Source organism: Dipodomys merriami, unplaced genomic scaffold (assembly GCF_024711535.1).
Source record: "Dipodomys merriami isolate MVZ:Mamm:240054 unplaced genomic scaffold, mDipMer1.0.p SCAF_92, whole genome shotgun sequence".
NCBI lineage: Eukaryota > Metazoa > Chordata > Mammalia > Rodentia > Heteromyidae > Dipodomys > Dipodomys merriami.
In genome coordinates, this window is record NW_027206535.1 from 4339485 (window position 1) to 4367311 (window position 27827).

Below are 27827 nucleotides of genomic sequence, written 5' to 3' on the forward strand. Positions count from 1 at the left end.
ACTGGTGCGCTCAGCGCCCCGGAGCTGGGGCGGAGCAGGGTGGAGGCTCCCAGGATCCCAAGGCTGCACACCTGCCTCCACTCCCCCTCCCCCGCCCCCACCTGAGGGCTCCAGAACAAAGGTGCTTTGTACAGACCGCCATCTCCTCATCACTTCCATGTGGAGATTGGGGCTGCATGGGCCCTGGTCCAGAATGAAGGTGTGGGTAGAAAGGCACAGGCTCCAGCTCCAAAGTAGGCATTTAGCACCTACAGGACAAGGATCTCTCCCGGGCCCCTTTTTTTCTTCCCCTGGTACCATCCCTATCTATGCAAAGGAACAATATCTGAAGGCCTGTGGACAAGTTCTGTGGATCCTAGCCTGTACCTCATTTTCCCCAACCTGGACTAACGTGTGCCTTTATTTAAAATCGCTCAAACTTTTTTTGAGAGTCTGGCTATATTGCTCAGGAGGGCCCAGAACCCGAGCTGGAGCTGCCCTTCCCCTCAGCCTCCCTACCAGTTGGGACTACCAGCACATGCCACCGTACCCAGCTTGCCAAACTTTTTTTTTTTTTTTTAATCAGTTGTTTGTATGTTGAGACAGGGTCTCCCAGCTCAACCTGGACTCCAACTTGTGATCTTTCTGCCTGAGCCACCTGAATGCTAGGAATTCATGTGTGTGCCACCTCTGGCTCCTGCCTCCCACGCTTCCAATAAAGTTTTCTATCTTGTGCTAATGCAGACACCAAAGACAATTACATGGCTGTATTTCCAGATTCTCAGGAGGCGGAGATTGGGAGGATAGCAGTTGGAGGCTAGCCAAGACAAAATGTTAACTAGACCCCCTCCCCCATCTCAATCAATAGCTGGGCGTGGTAGCCCAAGCCAGCCACACCAGATTCAGGGAGCACATAAAATAGGGAGAAGGGGGTCCTTCCCTACGTGAAACCCTATCCCCAAAATAAAAAAGGACTGAGGACGTGGATCGTGTGAGAGTACCTGCCTAGCAAGCGTGAAGCCTTGAGTTCAACCCCTAGTACCACCAAAAATCTAAAACCAAACCCAACACTCCGTGGAATACGTGTTCCCCCCGCCCCCACTTCCCAGAAGCGGCCTCGGTAGATGTGGCCAACCTAGCGCGCCACAACGGGTTAACAAAAGTTGATTCTGGGTGGAGAAGAGCAGACGTGTTCTCATTGGTGGAAAGTTATCCAGGGGCGTGGCCGGAGAGTCTCGGACCCCACCCCCTTTCCGCAACACCCCCCCCCCCCTTCTTCACTTTGTACCTTTCTCGCCCCGACTGTGAAGCGGGCCGGGACCCGCCGGGCCAGACCAGACCGGACCCCGGGGGCGATGCGGCTGCTGCCCCTGCTGCGGACTGTCCTCTGGGCCGCGCTCCTCGGTTCCCCACTGCGGGGAGGCTCCGGCCTCCGCCACCCCGTCTACTGGAACTCCAGTAATCCCAGGTAGACGGGCCGAACCGGGCGAGCGCCCCGCCGGGCCTGCGCGCTCCCGGGCTGCGCGCGCCTCCGCCGCTCGCTCTACGCGGCGCCGCCGGAACCCAGCCGCGCGCGCCGGGGCTCCTTTGTTTGAGCCGGCGGGGGAGGGGGAGGGGCGAGGCGCGCCTTGGGTCTCCCCTCGCCCGCACGTGTTGGGGGGACGGGCGGAGGACCCCAGTCCTGAGGCTGGTCGTTGGAGTCTGGGAGCCCGGAGCTGGGGGGGCCTTGGCGCGCGCTTCGGGCCCCGCCCCCTCGTTTCTCTTCTGGGGATCCCGAGCCTCCGGACCCACAGAACCTGGGAGGGGGCTTGGCCCTCGGAAAGAATGCGGTTTGCTCCCGGCAGCCTTCAGTCTCTGGATCTTATTTGGTATCTCTGATTCCATCTCAACCTCTATCGGCCCTACTATTTCTGTCCAAGTTTGGCCCTGCCCTTCTGGTTGAATCACCTTTGGGCAAGTCGTCTGACCTTCCTAACCTCAGTTATGTCATCTGCAAAATGGGCTAATAATACCTGTACCCTGGGAAGTCAGACAGGCTAACTGAGGTCATGTGTGAAAAGAGGTGCAGCCTTCAACAGAAACGACAATTCCTTTCTTTCTCTTGAGCTGCCTGTCTTTGAACCTCGGTATTTTTTTTTTTTTCTCTTTCCATCCTCCTCCCCTCCTCTCCCTGCCTCTCTGCCTTTCCCATCTGTTTTCTTTTCTCATTTTCTACTTCAGACAATCTGTGACTCTGTTCATTTATTCACTAATATTTGATAAGCCAGGACTGTGTGCTGGGGCCTTGGGCTAGGTTGCTGAGGATTAGCAAGATGAGATCAGGACCCTGCCCTGTGGAGAGTCCACAGACCCCCCAGGAAGGCTGGCCCAAAGACAATGGGAGAAGGGAGTGATAAGAGCCATTGTTGTCCTCCTGAATTCTTCTATCTCAGTTCCAGAACAGTGCCTCTGAGTCACTCTAGGGACCCGTGGAAAATTTAGGTTTCTAGCCCCCAGCCCTGACGTTCCTGGTTCATTCATGCACTCCACAAATATTTATTGAGCTCTGCCTTGTGCAGGGCACTTTTCCAGGCACTGAGTATTTCATGGTACAAAATGTACAGAGGCCCCGTCCTTGCTCAGCGGTGTTCTGGTGGGTGTCTGCTGAGCCCAGGAATCTTCCCTCCTAATCAGAGCTCCTTATGCAGGTGGTCCTTGGACCACCCATTGAGGGACTCTTGGAGGCCTTTCATAAATGGAGCTTTACTGTGTCTGGTGGGTGGGGGAGCAGCGGAGTGATTCATGTAGTATTTGATGCTGTGGTGGGTACTGTCTGTCCCAGAGCTTCCCACCTTTACTGGCTCCTTAGGCTGCTCCCAAGAGATGAGGAAGGGACCGCTGAAACAGCTAAAGACAGCAAGATGTGGAGAGGGGCTCCCCACCACACAAGCCTGTAATCCTAGCTCTAAGGATGCTGAGGCAGGAGGATGAGTTCTAGGTCAGACTAGACTACATAGTTAGGCCCTATTTAGGCCCTGTTTAGACACAATGGCTCATACCTTATAGTCTTTGTTATTCAGGTAGTCAGGATCACAGTTTATCGCCAGTCTGGGCAATAAATTCAAGAGACCCCCATCTCAACCAATAAAACCTGGGTGTGGTGGTATATACCTATTGTCGCAGTTGCATGGGAAGCATAAATAAGTGGATTGTAATCCAAGCTGGCCCAGGTATAAACATGAGACCTTATTGGAAATATAATGAAAACAAAAAATAGCCTTTTGGGCTTTAGCAAGTACAAGGACTTGAGTTCAAACCCCATGACTGCCAAAATTAAAAACACGCCACTCAGCACTCATCTCCAGTACCTTCTCTCTCATTCTCATGCACTATTGGGCTAAAGTCTAAAGGACAGTCTGCCCATCACTGTGTTTGGTACTAAGATCTTGACAGTTCCATCTTCTCCGTCTGTAGCTGCTCATGGGCTCTGGCTGCTCCCCTGCCCCTGGGCCCCAGATTCCACCTAGCACTTGTCAAGCCCAGGTATGGGGTGGTGGAGCTTGGGAGGTAGGTAGCATTTCTGAAAGGTAAGGCTAAGCTGACTTGCCTTCTTAAACATATAAGCAAACCTGTTGGGCTGTCTCTCAAGATGTGTCAGTCTGGGGAACTCGGGCCTTTCTGAGCTGCTTTATCTCCAGGGGTGTGGGAGAGGCCAGCAGGGATGGCTGGGTAACTGTATCCCCCATCCTGTACTGTTTTATATGCCTCCCTTCAATCCCTGTGCCCACAGACTGCTTCGAGGAGACGCCGTGGTGGAGCTGGGCCTCAACGATTACTTAGACATCTTCTGCCCACACTATGAAAGCCCAGGGCCCCCCGAGGGCCCTGAGACCTTTACTTTATACATAGTGGACTGGTCAGGCTACCAGGCCTGCCAGGCAGAGGGGGCAAATGTCTTCCTGCGCTGGAAGTGCTCTATGCCCTTTGCCCCCATGGGCCCAGTGCGGTTCTCTGAGAAGATTCAGCGCTTCACACCCTTCTCCCTGGGCTTCGAGTTCTTGCCTGGAGAGACTTACTACTACATCTGTGAGTGATGGGGGCACGCAGCAGGCCTCTTGGAGAAGGTGGGACAAAGAGTGGGGCTTCCTGTCTCTCCACCAGTCTCGGAGGAAGGAGGGGCTGAGCAACGGGAGAGAGCTGGGGGGCGAGGGAGGGTGGTGGCCGGAGCAAAAGACCTGCCAGGGCCATGGACATGGCTGGTACCCACTGGGGTGGTCCCAAGTAAGGAAGAGCTTTTCAGGAACTGGGGAGAGAAGGTGGGAGGATTGGAAACTGAGGAATACAAAGATGCAATGCTGTCATGACTTCTTCCTCCCAATTTCCCACTAGCGGTACCAACTCCCGAGAGTCCTGGCCAGTGCTTGAGGCTCCAGGTGTCCGTCTGCTGCAAGGAGAGCAGTAAGTGGGGTGATGGGAACTGGGGGAGCAGCCCTCCTAACAGTCTGGGGGTCCTAGAAAGGAAGGAGGGAGTGGGGAGGATCTAGGACCATCACCCTAAGATCTCAGGGATCCAGGTGGAGCATTAGGTTCTCCTCCCCCAGTTTAGTCTTGTAAGCATTTCTATTACACCCCCCTCTTTTTTTTTTTTTCGGCCACTCTTGGGGCTTGAACTCAGGGCTTAGGCTCTGTGCCTGAGCCTCTTTAGCACGCTACCACTTGAGCCACAGTGCTACTTCTTGCTTTTTCTGAGTTTTGTGTTGGAGAGAAGAGTCTCATGGCCTTTTCTGCTGAGGCTGGCCTCAAACCATGATCTTCAGATCTCAGCCTCCTGAATAGCTAGGATTACAGGTGTGAGCCACCAGCATCTGGCTTACTGTACCTCTTTTTAAGCAGGACTAAGAGAATGTGGTCTCCAGGATAAGGTCCATTAAAACCTTTAGCTAGACACTGGTTGTGTCTAGCAGAGGAGACTTAGAAGTTGGAGATTAGAAAGGATGAGTAGATCATGGGAAGGTGGAATGTCTGGTTTGGAGACCCTGGACAATGAGATGGCAAATGGGAAGGGCAAGAAGGAGGCTGGTGAAGAAATGTGCAGATCCATCACTACCACCCCTTCCCCCTTACAGAGTCCGAGTCAGCCCATCCTGTTGGGAGCCCTGGAGAAAGTGGCACATCTGGGTGGCGAGGTGGGCACACTCCCAGCCCCCTGTGTCTCTTGCTGCTCTTGCTGCTTCCAATTCTGCGTCTCCTGAAAGTTCTTTGAGCCAAGCAGATCCTCCCTGACACCCCAAGGAGCCAGGATGCTCTTGGGACCCTCTGTTGGGAGGGGTCCTTGCCACACCTGCACTGGGAATACCATACCAGACAGACAAGATGGAGCATTGATGAGGGAAAGGAGGGGGGTCTGAGGTGACCCTCACAGGTGCCTGATCCCTCACCACAAGCTGAAGAGGAGCCACCAAGGAGCTGCAGGAAGGCCCTGGCACCCAGGAGCACAGGCAGGACATAAAGTGGCTTTGGGCACCTGCTTTCATGGTCTCATCCCCTCTCCATGGAAGACTGAGATTTGGCGGGATCAACTCCTTGAGCCTTTGAAGCCAAGGCTGAAGACCTAGGGACAGGTGGATTGCTGGTCCAGGGCGAAGGTGAAGAAGTCCTGCCATCTGTGCCCTGTGATCCTCTTCCCAGGGGCAACACTTTGCCCTCCCCAGGGGTCATTTCTCTTGTCTTCTGTGAAGACAGACTTGCCATGATGATGAATTTCATGCTGGTTTGTATTTTTTATAAATATCGGGACCAAACCTTCAATAAAACACCCCTCTTTGTGTTGCCCTTTCTAACCTATTGCCCTCTTGGCTCCTTCCCCAGCACCAGGACTCCCTGAGGCCTGGGCTCCAAGCTTGCCTTGGCCTGACCGGCATGCCAGCTGTGCCCAGGCCATCTATGCCAGGCCTCAGTGGGCACCCCTCTGGGTAGCACGGAGTGGGTGCCAACAACAGCTGTGGAGCTTGGCACCCTCACTCACCTCCCTAGCAGGTTTCATGTGCTGAAGAAGGGGCAGATGCTGATGACAGCCCACCTGCCTGGGGAACTGCACCAGTCCAGGCAGCACCTAGCAGGGTGCTGGGGCAAAAGTGAGGGGTAGTAGGCAGATTGCACGTGGACTTCAGAATGCCCGGGTCCCGGAGCGCTGCCTGCCCTCCCCCTCCCCAAGGGCACTCTGGGCGGTGTCTGGCCTAGAACTGGGAAGGTGGGGTCAGATCAAAGCCTCCTTCCCCAGCGGCCTCTTTGTTCTCCGCTTTTATATGGAGGAGGGGGTGGGGCTGAGGAGGGAGGGCCCCCTTTGCTCTCAGCCCACCTCTGGCAGTTAAGGCTGGGATCACCCCCACACACACACATGCCAGATCAGGTCCCTCTTTCTGAATTGTGTCCCGGGTGGAGTCGGAGGAGGGGGGTGCCTCTTCCCCTGCAGCTGTGCTCTACCCGCCCCGTTGCCCCGCAGCCTCCTCTGGCAAGGTGCCGGCCCGCCTGGCACTGAGCCAGCGATCGATAGGTGGATGTTGTGCTGATTAGCTCGACCGGCTGCGGCAGCAAGAGGCAGCGTGTGAACATGGCGGGGGGGGGGGTTCGCTGGGGGTCCAGAGACCAGCAACACGGAAATGCTGGAGATCGCCAGCCCCTTCCCCCCCCCCCATCCCCCGCCTTGCACACCTAGGTCAGACTGGGGTCCTTCTCTGGAAGGGGGCGGGGCTCTCCATCACCATCAGCTCCCGACTTCCGTTACCGTTCATTTCATTCCACGGAGGGCAACCCCGCGGCAGAGCAGCCTGGAGTCCATCCTTTCTCCTGTTCGAGGACACTTTCAGAAAATGCCATGTCTGTCGGTGCTTGTGCCTGATATTTATGAATTAGGACCCTCGCTCCAAACCTCAATCTTTTAACCCGAGTGAGGGTTGGGGCGCTAAAAAGAGTGGAATCTGAGCTGAAGGAGGAGCTGGATCTTGTGGTGCTGAGTTCGAATGCTCTCTACCCTTATCCAAGGAGAATGTCTATATGTTGCCATGGAAACCATCTGTACTGCTACTTCCATCCCCAGGAGAAATCGTAGGTGGGGCCCCTGCCTCTGGTTAGCAGCCCCTGCCTTGGATTCAGAATTATAGAGGTCTCACCCGGCTGTCAGCGGCCCTAGACACCCCCTCTTTGCGAACCAAGCCGGGCGCGCGCGCTCCCGAGTTGCGCTGGCGCGCGGATCCGCCACTGATAAGAACGCATGTGCGAAAGAGACGCGGGGCCCAGTTGGCTTCCACCGCACCCAGACTCACGGGCGCGCACTCGTCCCGGACCCACGCCCTCGCCAGCCAGCCACCCCGCTCCGTGCACGTTTGACGGCTGATACCGAGGTGGCCTAAGGACCCACACGGGGGGGGGGGGCGGGGATGGCATTCAGCCCTCCCCAGCCACAGGCACTCAGGCCCGGTGGTCCCTTCTTACATTCCTTGTCCTCACAGCCTGAACCCTTCGTGGCTGGAGCACTCCTCCAGGAGAGCTAATGCCAAGTCCAATCTCAGGGCCAAGACAGGCTGAAGGTGTTGAGCGGCCTTTTGGGCACCCGGCCCTACCCACCAAAAGTCCTTGAGGCGTGTTCTGGGGCGCGGCTCCAAAAAGCTAGGCAGGCCTGCAAGTTTTGGGGCGTCACCAATCTCTCCTAAAGTCAGCGACAGCTGCGGGTGGGGCCCTCGATTTGCTGGGCCTGCCCCAGTCTCTCCTGAACAGATGCGAAAATTCCACTCATCTCTACCTCGCCCTATCTCCCTGCCCTGAGAGTCTTCTGGACCTGATGGCGTTCCAGACTTCACCGGGTTACAAATCATGCTTTTCTCCCCTTGAGACGAAAGCTCGAAGTTTAAAAAAAATATCCTTTTCTGTGGTCTTTCCTCTCCCTTTCTTTCCTCTTTAATTGTTTTCTTCCTTCCTTCTCTTATTCATTCATGCAGCGCATTGTGAGCTCGGGTGCGCCCTCCATTCAGTTAGCCATTCTAGCTGGGGTCGTCGGGGGATCCCCAACAGTGACGCAATTGAAAAGCATGCACTTTGGCTTCTTAATAGCCAATAGAATCCCAAGGTCTGGGGCATGAGGTCATCTGCGGTAGTGCCCATTGGTTCAGACCTGGAAATGAAAAGGACGTCCCCATAGCAACCGACGGTGCGTCCGAGCGCGCGTTAACCTAGAGTGGGGTCCCGGCTGCTGGAGCTGCTGTGGCAGCTTAAGTTGTTAATGTCCTGGGTTCTGCAGCCCTAACCCAACTAAACTTTTTTCTTTCTTGAGGTCCTTTCTCTCCCTCAAAGTAATGGTCACCACCACTTAGGTGCGGGGGGGAGGGAGGGGTGACTACTGGCAACAGCACCAGGGTCTTGAGTGCAGAGCTACTGCCACCAGGAATGTCAATTCTCAGATCCTTGTGTTCATCTGCATATCGTCTGCATCTCATTTGCATTCTCTTCATTTAAGGTCAAATTGGGCAGACATCTCCACCTCCCCATCCCTGTCGCTTGTCTGTATCTGCAATCTATTCCCTTAGTGGCTCTCTAATCTATTTCTCAGTTGTCTAACTCCATGCCCCACACCACCTCCCGCTCTCCAATGTCTGAGGTGGGAGAAGGCAAAGCCTTGCTGAAGGAGAAAGGGCAAGGAGTGGTCTCTCCCGCTGGATGCTGGTTGACAGATGGGGAGTGCTGGTCTGCACTGCTTGAAGACCAAATTGGCAAAGCAAGTGGTGGGGGAGGTGCTGAGGCTGGACCCTCAAGGTCTCCAGGGCCAAATCACCCACATGCCTGGCAGGGGTACTGGAACTAGAGATGCCTGGTTCCAGCAAGGGGCAGGCCTGCCCACCTGTCTGGTGCCAGGCAGCTTCCTTCCTCCAATTAAACACTAATGAGATGTCATTAACCCTTACCCTGCCTACTAGCTGTCAGGTAGAGCTCAAATTTACAGTCCCACACTTGAGGGAGAGGGAGAAGAAGAGCCTTTGAGGAAGCTGAGAGGCACTGAGCTCAGGGCACCAGGAAGCAAGAAGGGAGGGCCAGAGGCACGAGCACCATTCATGGTTATCATCTCTGGATTCTAGGAATGAATGGCACTATCCGAATGCATTTATTTTTTGTTCATGGATTCAGAATTATCTATTAAGCACCTCTATTAACTTAATACCAGACTGCATGCTGGATGCTGGGGATTCATACTTGCCTCTTCAAGACACAGACTGACCAATGAATAATTATAATGGCAAATGTAAATGCTAATCTAGAGCTACATATAAAGTATGATGGGAAGACAGGGAAAATAGGCCTTCAGAGAAGGCTTTGATTTTTGAAGGACAAAGATTACGACACAGAGAGGATGTATACAGCAAACTGTATCTAACACAGTGTAGGTCCATGTTTAGATATGTTTTCAGGACTGTTGCTGTCTTCCTTCTCATAGGTGTATGTTTCCTATCTCCTTGCATATAGGTGAATGTATGCATGTTGTCTGGCTCTCTCTGTGCCTGGAATGCCTTCTCCTGAATACATATTGTGGTTTTATTACAGATCAATGTTTGCTGTGAAGCTCTTGTGCAGATTGGCCTGAACCTGCCCAGCCCAAGGGAGAGAAGTAGAGAACTGATATTGGCTCTATGGGAAGGGTGAGCACTGTCTTCACACCTGGAGCCCAGACCCCTGCTTCCCCAAGTGGCAGCAGGCTAGTCAAGAAAGGTAAAGGGCTGGGCCCTGGCTGTGGTAGGGTGTGACCAGGCCATATATCCCTCTGCATCTGACTTCCTAGAAGAGACATAGGGGTTACAGACACAACTCCTCACCAAGATCCTGGGCCCCCTCCCCCAGCGGGTTCTTCTGTCTGTGCTGAGGAGCAGGCCCGCTCAGACCTGTCTGTTGGCATTCTCTCTCTCTCTCTCTCTCTCTCTCTCTCTCTCTCTCCCTCCCTCCCTCCCTCCCTCCCTCCCTCCCTTCCTCTCCCTCCCCCCCTCTTTTCTCTCCTCTCTCTCAGAACCCAGACCTTCCAGGGGACACAAGAGGGCTGGGAAATGCTGGAGCCTACTGGGAGGTTGCCAGATACTTCACCCTGGCCCTTTGAGGGCTCTCTCCAACCTAGATTCTCACCACCCACTCTGGGGTGCCACGTTTCTGGGCTTTGCCCAGGCATAATCATTGTTGCCCTTGACTGCTAGGGTGGAGGACAGAGCTCTGGGAATGAAAATGGAGTGGATGGTACATTGTGATGTTTCTCAGAAACCACTACCCCTGTTCCCTCTGTCTCCTTGCAGCAAAAACCTTGGGGAAAGTCAGTCTAGACCGTGTTTAGAGGATTATGAAGCTTTGGGGTCTGAAGGGAAGTTAAGAGCTTCTTCTTCCACATGGAAAGAGGGAGATTTCTTTGTTTTGCTGGTACTGGGGCTTGAACTCAGGGCCCCTTGGTTGCACACACAGGTGGCATTCTATCATTTGAGCCATATCTCCACTTGCAGTTTTGGTTTTTTTTTTTTTACTGGTTTTATTGGAGATAAAAGTTTCTCAAATTTGTCTACCTAGGCTGGCTCAGATATCAGTGCATCCAGCTTCTTTTTTTTTTTTCTTTTTGACTGAAATTCCTCTTTCTCTCAGTCTAATCTTTTCCTACACCTCCTCTACTGTCCAAGTCCCAGGACACCTCTCTCCCTGTGATGATTTAGGGAAACTTAGAATTGAAAGGGGCTGGACACTGGTGGTTCATACCTATAATCCTAACTACTCAAGAGGCTGAGATCTGAGGATTATGGTTTGAAGCCAATCCAGGCAGAAAAGTCCATGAGACTCTTATCTCCAATAAACTACCCAGAAAAACCAGAAGTGGCATCGTGGCTCAAGTGGTAAAGTACTTACCCTTGAGCACAAAGAGTCTCAGGGACAATGTCCAGGCTCTGAGTTCAAGCCCCAGGACCAGTTAAATATATATATATATATAAAGGCTCACACTTGTAATCCTAGCCAATAAGGAGGCAAGGATCATGGTTCAAAGCCAGCCCAGGTAGGAAAGACAATGAGAGTCTCATCTCCATTTAACCAGCCAAAAACCAGAAGTGGAGCTGTGGCTCAAATGATAGAACACTATCCTTGAGAGAGGAGGGACAGTGTCCAAGTACTGAGTTCAAGCCCCAGGACTGGCACAAAAAAGAAGAAATGTGAGGGAATAAATATAAAAGGGAGTCTGGAGCTGTGTGGGCGGGGGGAACTAACACATAACCTCTTCACCATGATGATGCTGAGTCTCTATTAGTCAAACCCTAAACACTGCTTAGATTCTCAGATGTAATGGATTGTGATCCTCTTAACAACCAACTCCTTAAGCAGGTAGGGGTATTATTAGCCCCATTGTACAGATAAGAAAGGAGTCCTGGAGAAGTGACAAGCTTGACCAGTGAGTGGAACCAGGCTGTGACCTCATGCTGCCTCTGTCCTCATTTTTCTCTGAGTACTCTCAGAGGTACATGTTCCTCCAGTGTAACACCCCAGCGATGCTACCCTGCTCAGATCTCTTGAAGTCAAGAGATCAACAGAAGGATTCAGTAGAGGGAGCAAGACATGTCTAAAATCCGGAAGTTATCACTTGCTGACCCCACCCACTAAGTCCTGTATCCTCATTTCCTGTGTCTCGAGACCAAACTCAGGGGCACCTTGCTCCCCATTTTCAGTCATATGTGTGTCAACTCAGGCAGGTTAGTACACCACACACACACACACACACACACACGCACACACACACACACACACACACACACACACACACACACACACACACAGATGGAAATCAGAAGATACATGCATCACTCTCTGGTAGGTGGTAGGTGTCCATGCACAGGACGGCAGACACAGACTGCCTGGACCCATGGAAGGTGCAGAACCTGTGAATATTTCATGCCAGGAGCTGGCGGCTGCCTCTCCTGCTCACACGCGTGCCTGATCTTCCTTCTCACAGGCTCCTTGTTTATTTGTTTAATGAATTATTTATCCAAGCTCCCCCCCCCTTCCCTCCCAGCCTCCCCCTCCTCCAGGCCCTAGCCTCCATGATTTATTAAACGCAGAGCACAGCTCTGTGGTTGCCACCCGCTGTCCCAGGAGCTGCCTTGGGCCACACAGCCTGAGAGCTCGCTCTGCCCCAGACCTGTTCAGCTCCCTGTTTCCTTGGGCCCTGGGGAGTGGGGGGAGTGAGGCACCTGTGTCAAAGGACTCTCAGGGGACCTGAGCTCAATGCTCCTAGAGAGATCATAGCAGCCAGCCATGTTCTGGCAAGCCCTGGGGTCAGTTGGGATTGAAACGAGAACCTGAAGGTGAAGAGAAAGGGGGCATGAGGCCCAGAAGGAAGACTAGCCAGGAGCCAATCTCAGCCTCTACAGAATCCCTCACCCCACAGACAGTAATCAGAGCAAAACCTTGCACACCAGGCTGGGTGTGCACCATAGCACAGAATAGGCTATGACCCACTGGGGCAGGGGAAATCAGGAAGGCAGTATTATGACTCTCAAGCAAGCTATTTATCTATTTATTTTGTGCCAGTACGGGGGCTTGAATGCAGGCCTGGGCACTATCCCTGAGCTTTTTTGCTCCAGGCTGGTGCTCACTTCCGGCTTTTTGCTGGTTAATTGGAATAATGAATGTCATAGACTTTCCTACCTAGACTGGTTTTGAACTGTGATCCTCAGATCTTAGCCTCCAGAGTAGCTATGATTACAGGCATGAGCCACCAATGCCCAACCAGCTTTATAATTGTTTCCAAAAATTTAGGTCTTTGTAGTAAGAATTGTTTGATGAAACTTACCATTACTGAATTCATATTCAGTAAATATGGGCGAATGTGTTACGCAGGTACATGCACCAGATTACGATGCCAAACATACATCCTACTCTGGGTCATAGTCAGGAATGATGTCCTTATGTTCAAACAAAAGCCTAGACCCCATTGATAGAGGCCTACCTTGGTTCTTCTGTGATCCAAATGCCCATGGAGAAAAACCTGCATCTTCAGACCAGGTCCCAGGTCCATGGACAGAGAGACCTAGTCCCTAGGGAATCCCAGATCTCATGAGTATTGGCTGACAGGCCTAGGTTTATGGTTGAAGGAAGCTGCCACATACAATTGTGCAGTTTGTGACACAAAGGAGTCACAGAAGGGCAAGAGGAGGCTGACATCAGCTCAAGCTCCCTGACTAGAATGGGAAAACAGACTCACCTCCCACCGAAGCAAGCAGCACCTTTGTTTTTGGACAAAGGCACTGCTTGCCAAGAGATGCACCCTAGGGACAGAGTCTGCATAGAAGGGTGCCTTTTTAAATCTACACAAAGGCCTGAATCAGCCAGCAGCCTCATGGACAGAGGCCTAGATTCCAGAGCACCAGATTCCATGGACATGGATCTAGGCCCCACAGAGAGTATTTCAAATTAAAAACCAGACTTAGGCCCATAGAGAGAGCTGTTTAAACACTACACAGAAAGAGCTCTAGATTGAAGCTCAGTCATTATTAGAGTACTAGATGTGGGGTGCTAGATTCTAAAAAGAAACATCTGGGCCCTACAGTAAAAGGCCCAAAACTTTAAGGAAGATTTCGTTTCTTTCTTTTCTTTTCCTTCCTTCCTTCCTTTCTTCCTCCCTCCCTCCCTCCCTCCCTCCCTCCCTTCCTCCCTCTTCCTTCCTTCCTTCCTTTCTTTTTTGCCAGTCCTGGAGCTGGAACTAGGGTCTGGGCACTGTCCCTTTTTTTTTTTTTGTCGGTTGTGGGGCTTGAACTCTGGGCTTGGCTGCTGTCCCTGCACTCTTCAGCTCAAGGGGAGCACTCTACTGCTTGGGCCACAGCGCCACTTCCGGTTTTCTAGTGGTTTATTGGAGATAAGAGTCTCAGGGACTTTCCTGCCTGGGCTGGCTTTGAGCCTCGATCCTCAGGTCTCAGCCTCCTGGGTAGCTAGGATTACAGGCGTGAGCCACCAGCACCTGGCTTGGGCACTGTCCTTGAGCCTCTCTGTTCTCAAGGCTGGTGCTCTACTACTTGAGCCACAGTGCCACTTCTGGCCTCTTCTGTTTATGTGGTACTGAGGAATTGAACCCAAGGCTTCATGCATGCTAGGCAAGCATTCTACTGCTGAGCCACCAGCCCCAGGACCTCATTTCTATAGACATAAATAAAGGATTCAAAAATGAAATCTAAAGGCCTGGACCAAACTGGCAAGCTCCTACTCACTATGTATATGGAAAGTCTTTCTGCTAACTGTGGGTCCTACAGAGAGAAGGCTACCTTTGTGGAGCAGTGGGTACGGGTCCAATAGGACAGAAGACAGGGATTTGTGGCCCCTGGAGTAGACAGGTGAGCATCATTTGGGTGAAACAAATCTCCCTGAGGATGAGGAGTCTGGGGGCAGGGAGAGCTGTTTGCAAAGTCCCCCACTCCCATCCTTAGGGACCTAATTTACTTTCTGGCTCCTGAGAAGAAGAGATCTCCTGGGGTGGAGAGTAGCCCACAGAGGATGAAACCCCGTTCTTGCCTGGCAGTAGCTAGGCACAGAGGCCTATTGTGGATGGCAGTGTGCCTCCCAGCACCCGACACAGGCTTGTAGTCAGAGGCCTGTCCTACCAGGGATGAGCAGATGGAGGGATCCTGGGCAGCTGTCCTCCTTCCTGAAGCACAGTAGCAAAATAGCATTACACCTGCCTCTCTGGGCAGAGGTGGCTGTTGTGAGACCTGAGAATCTAGTCAGGACTGGTTCTACCTGGTCAATCTCAGTCTGAGCTTCTCCAAAAGAAAGGAGATAAAGGGTGGAGGTCCACTAGGTCTGGATTCTGGAGCCTTCTGAATTCCTACTTTCTAGGAAAAGAAGTATGGGTGTGTAAGAGGATACACATGGGTTTGCATTTGAAAAATTGTTACGCATGTTGGTGACTAGATATATGCTATGTCTATGTGTCTGTTCATGGGCTATGTTTCTACAGATCTCTAGTCTTCTGGTATTACATTTACCTCTGTGTGTGTGTGTGTGTGTGTGTGTGTGTGTGTGTGTGTGGCATGCCCATCTTTCTATATTGTGTCTGGTTTGTGTGCCCTTTATTGTATGTGTGTGTGTGTGTGTGATGTCTCTGCTTGGATGTCCCTATGAGGACAAGGACTTTGTTGAGACCTAGATTACAGGTGTTCTGCTCTGCCCTTGGGTCAGCGTTTATGGGAAGAGGAGTGGGAATGCCTGCGGACACGACTGGGGGCACCAGGAGGGGCCCTGCCTGAGAGCAAGTTGAGGGGCCCTTTGTAGTTGTGCCAGGAAAACCCGCTTGGCTTGGGCTGGCTCCATCCCCAGGCCTCCTCCTGCGCCTTGGGCCCTGGCCTGCCAAAGGTCTTTCTGCAGCCAGTACTGACATTCTTGGAGGCTGAGCTGCTTCTACTCCAGCTCCAAGAGAAAACTAGCTTCGTGCTGCTCAGCTAGGGATTCAAGTCTAGCTAGCTGTCAGGTCTTTTGGTGTCATCTAAGAGCTTCTCCACCACCCTTCTGTGCCCACTTAACTCTTCAGGAACATGAGAAGGGCATGGAGGAAGCAGAAGGTTCGATTGTTCAGACATGAAAGTGGTCTGGTCCTCTTCATTCAGAGGTGGACCTTCCCCTTTTCAACACTCCTCCCTTCACTCCATCCCCAGGAATGAACGGGCCCACCAGATAAAGCTCCCCATTTGGGGCTCCCACATCCTTCTAGAAACTGTGGGTAGCCATAGACACAGGACCAGTTGTAGGAAACAACCTAAGAGAGGAGAGGCACGCAGGTTGCTCCTGAAGGGGCAGCACCGTCCCCGGCGCCCACGCGCCGCGCGCGCCCGGTGCAAGTGGGGCGGGGACTGGTGGGAGCGCGCCAGGGGCGGGGCCTCGGGCGCGCGCACAGGAGGGCGGAGGTAAAGGGCCGTGGGCGTGGCCTAAGGCTGGGGGCTGGCGGCGGCGGCAGCAGGGAGCTGGGAAGCTGAGAGCCGGGAGCGCGGGGCTCAGTCGGGGGGCGGCGGCGGCGGCGGCCTCGGGGATGGCGGCGGCTCCGCTGCTGCTGTTGCTGCTGCTCGTGCCCGTGCCGCTGCTGCCGCTGCTAGCCCAAGGGCCCGGGGGGGCTCTGGGAAACCGGCATGCGGTGTACTGGAACAGCTCCAACCAGCAGTGAGTCGGGGGCCCCGGGGAGTCCGGGGAGCCCGTGCGTCCCGTGTCCGTGAGAGGGAGAGCTGGTGGGCCGGAGAAGTCCTGGGGGAACCCGGAGTGGGAGTCCTGCAGACCGGAGGCTGGGGGCTGGGAGACGAGGGAGAAGGGGGTGCACTCCGTGAAACTCGGGGCGGGGGGTGTCTGAGGGAGGTAGAGTAAGCAGCGGTGAGCCGTGCGGGGGAGGCTGCCGGGGGCCCCCCGATCCTCATCTTGGCTTGTCTCTGCACTCGCCGCTGGAATAGCTTGCCCCTGTCCCACAGCTCCCTCCGTCTTCACTCCCGCTGGCTGCTGGGTCGGGGTCTGGGAGCACCGGTGTGCTAGGGATAGGCCGCCGCATCTGGGGGCCCCGGGATGACCCGTTTTTCAGCCATGAGGGTTTCAAAGGGCTCTGCCGAGGACTCTGGCTTTAGAGAGCAGGGTCCGGAGCCGCGGCAGGAAGTCCGACCCAGCGCCTCCCCTGACCCGAGGGGAGGAGGGGGGTTGCCCTGGTTGTGTGGACGGAGCCGCCGGCGGTGAGCAGGGGCTGGGTCGCCGAGTTGGGAGGACCCGCGAGTGCTGCTTGGGTGAGAACGGGAACGTGGGGGAGCCGGTGACAGGGAAGGAGGCTGGCGGAGATGTCGGCGTGTCACACGCGCACACACGCCGGGGCTGGGGACGGCGAATGGCACCAAGTGTGAGCGGGCGTGCGCGGCTGTCAGGGTGCGAGTGTGTCTGAGTGTGTGATTTGTGTGTCTGCGTCGGCGATCGTCTCGGGGTGGGAGCGGGCGGCGGGTCGGGGAGGGGGCTGCGGCCGGGTGTCCGCGTGGCCGGCCTCGTCTGCGCTGGGGTGGCTGTCGGCGCCGCCGCGGTCTGGGCGGGTGTCGGGGCGGCCCTGTGGTTTCCCGGGGTGTGTGGTTGGGCGGCCGGGGGCCGGCTGCGGGACTGGGGCTTCCTTCTGCTCAGTCCTCGCTGCCCTTGTGTTCTCCTCCCCGCGGAGCCGCCGTGTGTGTCACCCCGGCTGCCTCAGTGTGTGTCGGTGTGTTGGTAAGGGGAGGGGATCCCTGGGGACGTGGGGGTCACTGTCACACCTGCCCGGGCGGTGGCGGCAGCACCGCCTCTGGCTTCCCACCCCGAGGCCTACTAAGGAGCAAATGGTGAGACCCCAGGGGAGGGGACCGGGAGGGCCGGGCGGCCGCGACCCCCAACCTTCCGGGGAGGGGCTGCCGCTCGCCGCTCCGCTCTTTGTTGTTTGGGGCTCTGCGCCTCCCCCTCTTCTTCCTCGCGCCCGGAGTGTCAGACTGGGGGTGGGGATGAGCCAACGACGCCCCCCCCCTCTGGCTTCCCATGGAAACCTCGGGGGTGGGGATGCGGCCCCTCCCCCCCCCGGAGCGGGACGCGGAGATCTCCGGGGGGGCTCTGAGGGCTGACTCCCCGGTCCCTCCCCCAGACGAACCCCTCCGACCCCCGCCCCGCGGGAGTCTGGCGGGGAGTTGAGACCTCGCAGGTGAGGGGCCCCGGGCTCCCCGCCACCCTCGGGGCAGCCGGGTGTTCCTTTAGTGGAAGGTAGAGACGGAGGGGAGGGGGTGCGGGCATAGCCTTGAGGGGGTGTCGATCGGGTTCCCCGCCCCCGCATACACCTGGGCGCAGGTGAACGCTCCGGAAGGGGGTGGGGGCGCCCGGTTCCGGGGCCTCCTTTCTGCCCTCTCCATTCCCGTGCCGGCCTGGACCAGCGCAGGTAGCAGGGGGCGCCCGGCGGGCCGGGAGGCTGCCGCCGCCCCCGCCTCGCTTCCCTGGCCTTTGTTGCCGCTGCGCCCGGGCTCCCCGGCTCCCTCACTGCGGCAGCCGCGGCCCCATAAATCGTGAGAGCGACGTGCTCCGGAGCCGGGAGTGGAGAGGGCCGGGGAGCTGGGGGCGGGGCCGGGCCGAGCCACAGGCTCCCGCGCCCCCTCCCCCCGGTCACGTGAGCCCAGCTCGGGGCTGCTACCACCCGTCACGTGCGGAGGGTCTCGGCCCCTTGGGGTCACGTGGGGGAGGGTCTCACGACCCCGCCTCCTGGGGTCACGTGGGCGGGTGCTGGTGGGATGCGTGCTGCGGCCTTGACAGGCCTGGGGGGGGGGCAGCGGTCCGGAGGCGGTCACCGAGGCCCCTCCTTTTAGTCCCCGGGAAGAGACCTGTTCCCAACCTGGCCTAGAAACCAGGTATGGGGTGGGGGGAAGGGCTGTTTTGGAGGGAAGCCTGCGGGAGTGAGCTGGAGAGGTTCCTCGGAGCCCGGGATTGAATTTGGAGGCGGCCCAGGGCCAGGTGTGCGCCCCCTCCCCGCCGGCGCCTCGTTTCTTTGCGGAACTGAGCAAAGGTTGGTCCTCGAAACCCCTTTCCCGAGCAGTCTCGCTCCCTGTCTCTATCTCTGAAATCTTTGTTGCTGATCTCTTTGATTCATACGTTCATTCAGCAAATATTTACTGAGCCTCTACTACGTCCCTGAGGATCTCCTCTCTCCCGGCCGCCGAGTGTCGGTGCTGCACCCTCACAGCGTCCCTGAGCCTCTGTTTTTCGTCTCTGGTCTCCCTCTCCGCGGTCGTGGGCCTCTCCAGATGAGCCTCCAGCTCTTCCCCCGGTTCCCGGTCTCCCCTGCGTTCTTGTTCCTCGGCCCTCCCTCTCGGTTTCTGGCCTCCCTTCTCTCTCTCTCTCAGTCTCCTTCCCTTTCCCTCGCAGTGAATCCGGGCTCCGTTAGCCTCTCTTCTCCAAGTGTGCCTCTGTCACTCCCTCTCTGTGTCTGGCTTTCGGCTGGTCTCTCGCTCTCTCCGCCGCTGCAGATCAATAAACCTTCGCCGCCGCCGCCGCCGCCGCCGCCGCCGCCGCTGTCGCAGGCACGAGGGGCGGGGATGTTGGGCGCTCAGATCCTCCTCCACCGACACGGTCTAGGGGAGCCCCTGGCCCAGAAACCCGATGGCAGGACCCAGACCCCCAGGGCGCCGAGGCCTAGGACGCCCGAGGGCCGCGGGGGTGTCGGCGCGTACGCGCCGCCGCGCGATCACTGCCGCCTCCGCCCCCAGTCTCCCCAGGCCCCGGCGCGCGGACCCCACGCCGCGCACACGTGGTCCTGCCTCGCCTGCCGGAGAGGGCGGCGCGCAGCGTCGGGGGCGCGCGCTGAAGGAAAGAACCCGGTGTCTCCATCCCTCCTCCTCTCCCTCTACTTGCTCCCTGGCGTCTGAGGCCAGGGGAGGGGGTTTAACAAGTTCAAGGCCCCTGGAGAGACCCTTTCCCTACTCCCTTGGTCTTGTTAGACACCCTGTTTACCTGCCCGTAATTGCCCCGGGGGGAGACGTTTGCTCCTTCCCAGCTCCCCTGCCACCCACCCTACCCCCTCTGCGGACAGCCAGGGAGGCCAGGCACTGAAGGAGTGAAGAAAAGGGGTCGGGATGTGCCCCGGGGCGTGTGAGCGGGGAAAGGACCGAAATGACGTGGTGAGGGGACATCCCTTTTAGAAGAGCTATGTCGACACTCGCCTTTTCTTCGAGAGAAGTGGGAGGCAAGAAGAGGATGAAGTGGGGGAAGAATAGAAAATTGTCTGAAGGAGCCGGGTACAATCCAGCCCTCAGATCCCAGCCCCCCCCGGGGGTGGGGCCCTGGAGGCGGGGCTAGCAGCGGAGCTCTTCTGAGGCCTAGCAGCACCTCCCTCTTCACTGTTAGGTAAGGGAGGATGACAGATTCAATTAAAGCGCCCAAGCTGAGCAGACAGGTCGGGTCTCCTAGGAGTTGTGGCTTGGGATTCTTGGCACCCAGCCCTCTGTCCCCCTTCACCAGATACCAACAGGACCCAGCCAGCAGGTCTTTCTCTCACTACCAAGCTTTATAAGAAGAGCACATTTCAGGGGCCTTTCTTGCCACCCACTCAGAAATAGGTGAGAGATGGCTTCTTTTCCCTTGTGGCCATCCATCAATCTTTTTATAAGGCTGGTCCCACCCTGTTGAGGAAACTGAGGTACCTGCAGAAATATCTCTATAGAGTTGGTTGCTCCCTGCTGGAATGGGGTGTGTGGTAGTAGGAACTGGGCCGTAGGGCAGGGAGGGACTGTTCAGAATGAGACTGGAAACATGGGCGAGGCTCAAGGACAGAGGCCCCTGTGTGGCTAAATGGCTGCTTAAGACCTGGCACCCTATAACGATGGCCCCCTCCCCAAAGCCTGAGGGAAGGAACAAGAGACTGTGGGGTTGGGATGGACAGAGGAGCCTGGGGTGGTGCCTGGGAGCTAGGCCTAGTCTAACCCGTTTTCCTGCTCTCAGTGCCCCAGGCTGAGACTCCTGCCCACCTGAGTACCAGGGCCAGGGAGGGGCCAGAGTGACCCATCACTCCCATGGGAATCAAGTGGGACTGCTGGCATTTATGATGACTCAAGAAGGCTATGCCCATTCTTCCTGGGGTGCCGACACACCAGCTCTCCTCTATCTGACTCACTACCAGGCTTGAGAAGGGGGCAGCACAGGCAAAGCCAAGAAAGTAGGGTCAAGGACCTGCCTCATGCAGAAGCCTTGGAGCTCATGTCCCTAATGAGTCTAATTACTGTTTGTAGAACTGGGTGGTTCCTGGTGACATGGAGATCCAGCCTCTCCCCTCAGGGAGTTCCCAGGGACTTAAGGACCCCAGTGGTTTGACATTATGGCAGATACCCCATGCCTTCCTGTGTCCCTCGCACTCCTCTGACAGTGGCAATATGTGTGGACCTACCCTGAAGAGATTAGGGAAAACCCCTGCCCACCTCCACATTTCTCTCTCCCATCCCCACACCACTGGGTACCACCACTGAAGGCTTCAGACTAATACTTTGATGGTGACTAGAAAGGTGGGTGAGGATTATAGTGACAGCATCTGCTTCTGAGTCCCAGACTCTGAACTGGAAAGTGAGAGGCACAGTCACCTTGTCTAGGCACTGTGCCACTACTCAACCTAGCATGATCATTGGGGGTGGGAGACCTTGGCACCCAGGTAGAAGAGGGAGGTGCATAATGAGATGGAAGTTCTGGCTGGTTGGCATGATGCCACTGTGAGGCTGAGTCCCACCGTTCCCTGTCGTGTCAAGTTATTGAGGGCTTAATTGTCCATGGCCTTAGAGTGGAAGCAAGGAACACTCAAAATCCACAGGTCAGGGATACAGTCATACAGGGAAAGCAGAGAGACCCTTGCTTGGTTGGCTGGGGTCAACCAATACTGGTATGAGACTCAGCACACATGCAACCTAGCTTTTCTAAGTGCCGCCTATGAGTGGGCGGTGGACATTTTTGTTCCTGTGCCATAGAACTTGTGCATGTATATGCATGAAGCCGCCATGCGTGCGGATGTGAGGGCAGGTTCTGTTGGACTGGCCTTGGTGTGTGTGTTGGGGGGGGGGCTGGCAGCCGCTAGGGAAGCATGCTGGAAGAAGTGATCAGAGGGTGTATGTCCCATTGAAGGAATCCCTCTACTTTCACCCTTCCCTTCCATCCTTGCCTTCCGTTCTCCGGGCTGATGAATTCTGGGGAATGGATGGAGGAAATCCGGGCCCGGGTCTAGGAGTCGCTGGGGCCTGCGCCGTATCTGTGGCAACCACAGCGTAGGCTTCCCCCTTTTCCCTCCGCCCCTCTTTGCTCGCCTCTTTTCCTTTGGAGGCAGCCGGGCTTCCCTGCGCCTTTGCTCCCCTCTGGTGGCCGCCAGGAGAAGGACAGGCCAAGAAGGAGAGGGCACGGAAGGATAGCGAAGGGGCTGGCGGCACTAGGGCCCCGGGGACAGAGACCCGAGTGGAGAAGGGAGGAAACTCAAGAGGGAAAGTCGGAAGACTCCGGGGACCCCAGGGACGGTCTGCGGAGCGGTGACGTGCAAAGCGGGTTGGCGTTGGGGTTTCTTCTCTCTGACCCGCTTCCTTTTCCCTCCCACAGCCTGCGGCGAGAGGGCTACACCGTGCAGGTGAACGTCAACGACTATCTGGATATTTACTGCCCTCACTACAACAGCTCAGGGGTGGGCCCCGGGGCGGGGCCCGGGCCGGGCGGCGGGGCGGAGCAGTACGTGCTGTACATGGTGAGCCGCAGCGGCTACCGCACCTGCAACGCCAGCCAAGGCTTCAAGCGCTGGGAGTGCAACCGGCCGCACGCCCCTCACAGCCCCATCAAGTTCTCGGAGAAGTTCCAGCGCTACAGCGCCTTCTCGCTGGGCTACGAGTTCCACGCCGGCCACGAGTACTACTACATCTGTGAGTGGCGGTCCCGGGGGCGGGGAGGAGAGAGGAAGGGAGGGCGAAGGCCCCGGAAGTTAGAATGAGTGACAGCCGGGGAGGAGGCCCCGAGGGTCTGGGGTCGGCCTGAGAGGCCATCGCGAAGCTCAGAGTTGAGCGTGAAACTCCAGGATGCAGCGTGAGGTCTGGGCCAGCAGCCCCTAAGTGGCCGCGAGGCTGAGAGGGGTGGTCTGGTGACAGTGCCAAGTTGGGGCAGTGGAGTGGGGTGCGAGTTCTTAGCGCTAGGGCTGACAGGAGCCCCAAGGACCAGTGTCGCAGAGGCCCAGTGGGGGAGCTGCGGAGGGAGATGGACCGAGGGCAGTTTGGAGGGGGTGAGAAGGAAAGTCTTGGATCAGGACACCGGGCACAAATTGGGGCGAAAGTGACTCAGGCCCAGTCTCCTCCCCAGCCACGCCCACCCACAACCTGCACTGGAAGTGTCTGAGGATGAAGGTGTTCGTCTGCTGCGCCTCTAGTAGGTATCATCGACTCCTGGCCACACCCCCATCCTTGCCTTCCCTGCTTTGGGGCTCCCCTAGCTTCCTGGGGGTGGGGGCTGAGGGCACAGGCAAGGGGGACTTACTCCCCAACAGTAGCAAGCGGGGGGGATCCTGGCCCTGACTCTCCCCTCCTCTCTCCCCACCCGTACCCCACCCCGCAGCATCGCACTCCGGGGAGAAGCCGGTCCCCACTCTCCCCCAGTTCACCATGGGCCCCAATGTGAAGATCAACGTGCTGGGTGAGTCTGCGCAGCGCCCTCTGGTGGCCACTGCTGAAACCGCAGCCCCCTTCCTGGTGCCCGCTCATCCCCGCATGCCTACCCCTGGGACACCCATCCTTCCTGCCCCCATGGGTGGTCACGTCCCCGGCTCCAGTGCTGCTGCCGCGTGCCCCCGCCCCCGGCGCGCGGCCCAGCCCTCACCAGCCTGTCTGTTCATGTGTCCACAGAAGACTTTGAGGGAGAGAACCCCCAGGTGCCCAAGCTTGAGAAGAGCATCAGCGGGACCAGCCCCAAGAGAGAACACCTGCCCCTGGCTGTGGGCATCGCCTTCTTCCTCATGACACTCTTGGCCTCCTAGCTCTGCCCCCCTCCCGTGGCAGGGAGAGACGGGGCGGGGCTGAGAAGGAGCAGGGAGCCTTTGACCTTTTCAAGGGACGCCTAGCTGTGGGGGCCTATATTCCTCCTCCCCTGGCTGGAAGTGGGGTCTGCACCGAACATCTGTGCCTGCCCCTCTGCCCCCTCCCTCCAGGTAGGGCACTGTAGTGGACTAGGCACAGGTGCCACCACAGGTCCTGGATGGCCTTGTGGCTTTGGTAATATTTGGTACCAAACTTGGGGGCCATATAGGGCAGTGGCTCAGGACCCTCTGACCCCCTGGTACTTTTCCCTGGCCCTTGGTGCCCTCCCCCTTTGTCCCATCAGAGAGACAAATATGCCCCAGAGAGAGCAAATGGCAACCTGGGAAGTGCCCCCATTACTCTCCTCCAGGGACAGAACACGGGGAGGGGACTAGATGGGAGAGGGGGTTACACTAGCTGCCGCCTCCTTCCCCTGTTTACAGCAATAAGCACGTCCTCCTCCCCCCACTCCCCTCACAGGATTGTGGTTTGGATTGAATCCAAGTTTACAAATAGACACCCCTGGGGAGGCAGGCAGTGGACAGGGGTGGCAAGGGGTGGGTGCCAGGCAGGCATGTACAGACCCTATATCTCTATATATAATGTACAGACAGAGTCCTTCTCCCTCCTTAACCCTGACCTTTCTGAACATCCCCTTCCAGCTTCAGACCCTTTCCCTACCAGGCTAGGCCCCCCCTGGGGACCCCCGGCCCCTCTTTTGTCTTCTGTGAAGACAGGACCTATGCAACGCACAGACACTTTTGGAGACCGTGAGAGACAACAACGCCCCCTCCCTTCCAGCCCTGAGCCGGGAACCAACTCCCAGGACCTTGCCCTGCCCACCCTATGTGGTCCCCACCCATCCTGGGCCTTTTTCAAGTGCTTTGGCTGTGACTTTCATACTCTGCTCTTAGTCTAAAAAAATAAACTGGAGATAAAAATAACTGAGTGCGTGTGATTTCAAGGGGGCCATCACCCTTCTGATTCACCGGCCAAATCCCACAAGGCTCAGGGCCCCAGGTAGGCTGGGGATTCTAGGCCAAAGAGTCCACTGAGCACCTTGTTATATGGCTTGTCTCCTTTGGGAGAGGCAGCTCTGTGTGGAGAGAGCGCAGAGCCTTTGAGCTGGGCCTGGATGACTTTAGGTGAGTCCCTGAACGGCTCTGGGCTCAGGTATTCCATCGGAAACCTGAGCTGTCATCTCTATGTGTCAGGGTTGGGGTGAGGATGAAATGCTGTGGGGAGTGAAGGCTCAATCGACAATGGGGTTCTCCCTTTTTTCTCACTCCATGCTGTAATCAGAGGTTCTTGGCTGGGGTCTATGGATTCCAGGGGATTTGTGAACCTAGATAGGAAAACAATGACATCTTTATTTTCACTCACCTGTAACAAATTTAACATTCTCTTCTGTACTTGGGCGACAAGCCACAATAGTATTAATGGTACCTGTGACTGTAACCAACAGAAATCACAGATGTTTTCAGACTGCATTATAGTTGTTGAAGATATCTCAAAATATCATTTATGTGCATCACTACTTTGAAATGATAGTTGTTAGATCTTCCTTGTTTTTAATGTATTAATAAAGAAGCATATATATTACTATACCAAAAAATGTAAATGTTTTGATAACTGTGTTTCAATATAACTGGTTTCCTTTATAACCTTTTGTAATTTTATTCATTTAAAAACATTGTGCTAGCTGGGTGTGGTGGTGCATGTCGATAATCCCAGCACTTGGGAGGCAGAGGCAGTTCGACCATGAGTTCAAGGCCAGTTGGGGCTACGTGGTGAGGTTCTATTTCAAAACCAAACCAAACCAAAAATAAACATGCTCACTGATGAGCTTGGGAGAGCAGAGGGGACACAGAGAATGGAGAATGGACAGAGCAGTCAAAGGGTTCTCAGCAGCCCTGGTGGGGTAAGGTCAGGAGGCCACTGCATAATGGAGGTGAGGGTAGGGACTGAAATGTGCCTGAGGCTTTGCTAGGGGAGCCAAGTGCCCTGGTGGGGGTGGGGGACGGTGGGGGAGCTCCTCATGGCCTCACTGGGCGCCCAGGGGCTCCATCCCACTCAGGATCTCTAACTGGTACTGGGTATCAGGCTGGGGGCCCCTGTGGCTCTTGTATTGTGAGAGCGGGCCTTTGGGCGCAAGGCCTGCGTTTTCTTTCCCTCTATACTCAGAAGAAATGGGAACATGGGACTCAGCAGGCCTCTGGAGAGTGGGTGGATTTCTGCATGGGAACAGGGATGCATGGGGGTGGAGGGCAGGCAGTGGGCCAGTCCAAGACATTTCTACTGGGAGAAAAGATTGTAAAGATAGTTTAGCCATCCAAATGTCCATGTATTTGATCAACATTCACGGCACGCTTGCTGAGCGCCAGGGTCTGCTGGGGGCTGGAGGTACAATACAAGGCAGTCTCGGCCTTTGCCCTCAAGTAAGCTTCTAATTTGCCAGGTATTGTTTGGCATACCTGCAATCCCAGCATCCAAGAGGCAGAAGCAGGAAGATGTAGCCTAGGCAAGTCTAGGCTACATAGGGAGATCCTGACTCAAAGAAGGAAGGAAAAGAGAAGATGGTAGAGGAGAAAGGAAGAAAAGAAAGAGAAAAATAATGATTAAGCAAAAGCAATAACTCTCCCTGCCCCTCCCCCCAGGACAATATAATCAGTTTTTTTTTTAAATATAATCAGTTTTTATACCATTAAACACCAGAGGATGAGAGGAATTCCAGGGGAAAACACATCCTTGCCTGGAGACTTAGGCAGTATACAGCTTTTACCCTACTAGAGAGAGTCTTGAAGGCCTCTCAGGCTGAAAAGTGGAGATTTATCCTAAGCTTTAGCAGACAGCTTAGGCTCAGGGCCAGATGGAACAGGGGCTGGTGGTCAGGATACCAAGAGCTTTCAGGACTCAAAAATGCAGAAATGGAGCTGGACCCCAGTGGACACTAGCTAACTGGACACTAGCTACTCAGGAGGCCAAGATCTAGGGGACTGCAGTTCAAGGTCAACCCAGGTAGAAAAGTCTGTAACTGTCTCCAAAACAACCAGAAAAAATTAGGACTGAGCTAGCTCCTGGTAGTTCACACCTGTAATCCTAGCTACTCCCTGTTCAATGCCACCCAGGACAGAAAAGTCCAAGACTCTTATGTCTCCCATTAACCACCAAAAAGGTAGAAGTGGAGCAGTGGCTCAAGTGAGAGAGTACCAGCCTTGAGCAAAAAAGGTAAAGGAAGGGGCTGGGAAGGTGGCTCAGTGGTAGAGCGCTTGCCTTGCATGCATGAGGCCCTGGGTTCGATTCCTCAGCACCACAAAGCCGGAAGTGGTGCTGTGGCTCAAGTGGTAGAGCATTAGCCTTGAGCTGAAGAGCTGAAGGACAGCGCCCAGGCCCAGAGTTCAGTCCCCATGACCGGACCCCCCCCCCCAAAAAAAAAGGTAAAGGAAGCCAGGCGCTGGTGGCTCACGCCTGTAACCCTAGCTAGGAGGCTGAGATCTGAGGATCTCGGTTCAAAGCTAGTCTGGATAGGAAAGTCCGTGAGACTCTTATCTCCAATTAACCACCAGAAACCCAGAAGTAGCACTGTGGCTCAAGTGATAAAGTGCTTGCCTTGAGCTGGAGAGCTCAGGGACAGTGCCCAGGCCCTGAGTTCAAGCCTCACAACTGACAAAAAACAAAAAAAAAAGTAAGGGTCAATGCCTAGGACCCTAAACTGAAGCTTAGGGTCCTGACCACCATTAGAACCTGCTGCCTACCTAGAACTGTTCACCATAAATCCTGATGACCTTCAAACCCCCTCATGGGCCTAGCCTGTTACCCCTCCTGCCATGCTACCTGAACTTATTGGAGAAAGACAGCAAATATATCAGGTTGGATTGGGTGAGCAGCTCCAACCCCTCATTTTACAGACGGGACAACTGCAGCTGAGAGAGGACAGGTGACTGGCCCACACCGCCGTTCAAGTACCGAGGACAGGGCTGGAGCCAGAACTCAGGTGTCCTAAGCCCCCATCTTCTCTGTCCTAGTGACACGCACAGAAGTGAGAGTCACTTCTTCCTGGGAATCAAAAGCTGTCATGTGGAATCCCTTAGCCCTTGGCAAGGTAAAGAGGAAGAAGCAGCTCCTCAAGGGTCTGTTTCTCTGGGTTGGGAATGTGGCTTAGTTGGTAGAGTGCTTGCCCAGCATGCCTGAAGCCCTGGGTTCGATTCTTCCATACCACATAAACAGAAAAAGCCAAAAGTGGTGCTGTGGCTCAAGTGGTAGAATGCTGGCCTTGAGCAAAAGAAG

The 27827-nt window shown here is 55.6% G+C and overlaps 1 protein-coding gene across 6 annotated transcripts; it reads left to right on the plus strand.

Annotated features, from left to right (window-relative positions):
- The first annotated feature begins 1272 nt into the window (after positions 1–1272).
- On the plus strand, positions 1273–24484 carry LOC138821447 (ephrin-A3). Of its 6 annotated transcripts, none has more exons than XM_070013668.1 (5): positions 1273–1447; positions 22087–22400; positions 22831–22896; positions 23083–23160; positions 23370–24484. In XM_070013668.1, exons 1-5 carry the CDS (start codon positions 1335–1337, stop codon positions 23498–23500), a joined length of 702 nt encoding a protein of 233 aa, XP_069869769.1. In that variant the 5' UTR covers positions 1273–1334; the 3' UTR covers positions 23501–24484. The 6 variants fall into 6 exon arrangements, with proteins under 6 accessions (XP_069869769.1, XP_069869766.1, XP_069869768.1 ...); XM_070013667.1 differs by lacking the exon at positions 1273–1447 and adding an exon at positions 9692–9711; XM_070013662.1 differs by lacking the exon at positions 1273–1447 and adding an exon at positions 15978–16158.
- The last annotated feature ends 3343 nt before the right edge of the window (positions 24485–27827 follow it).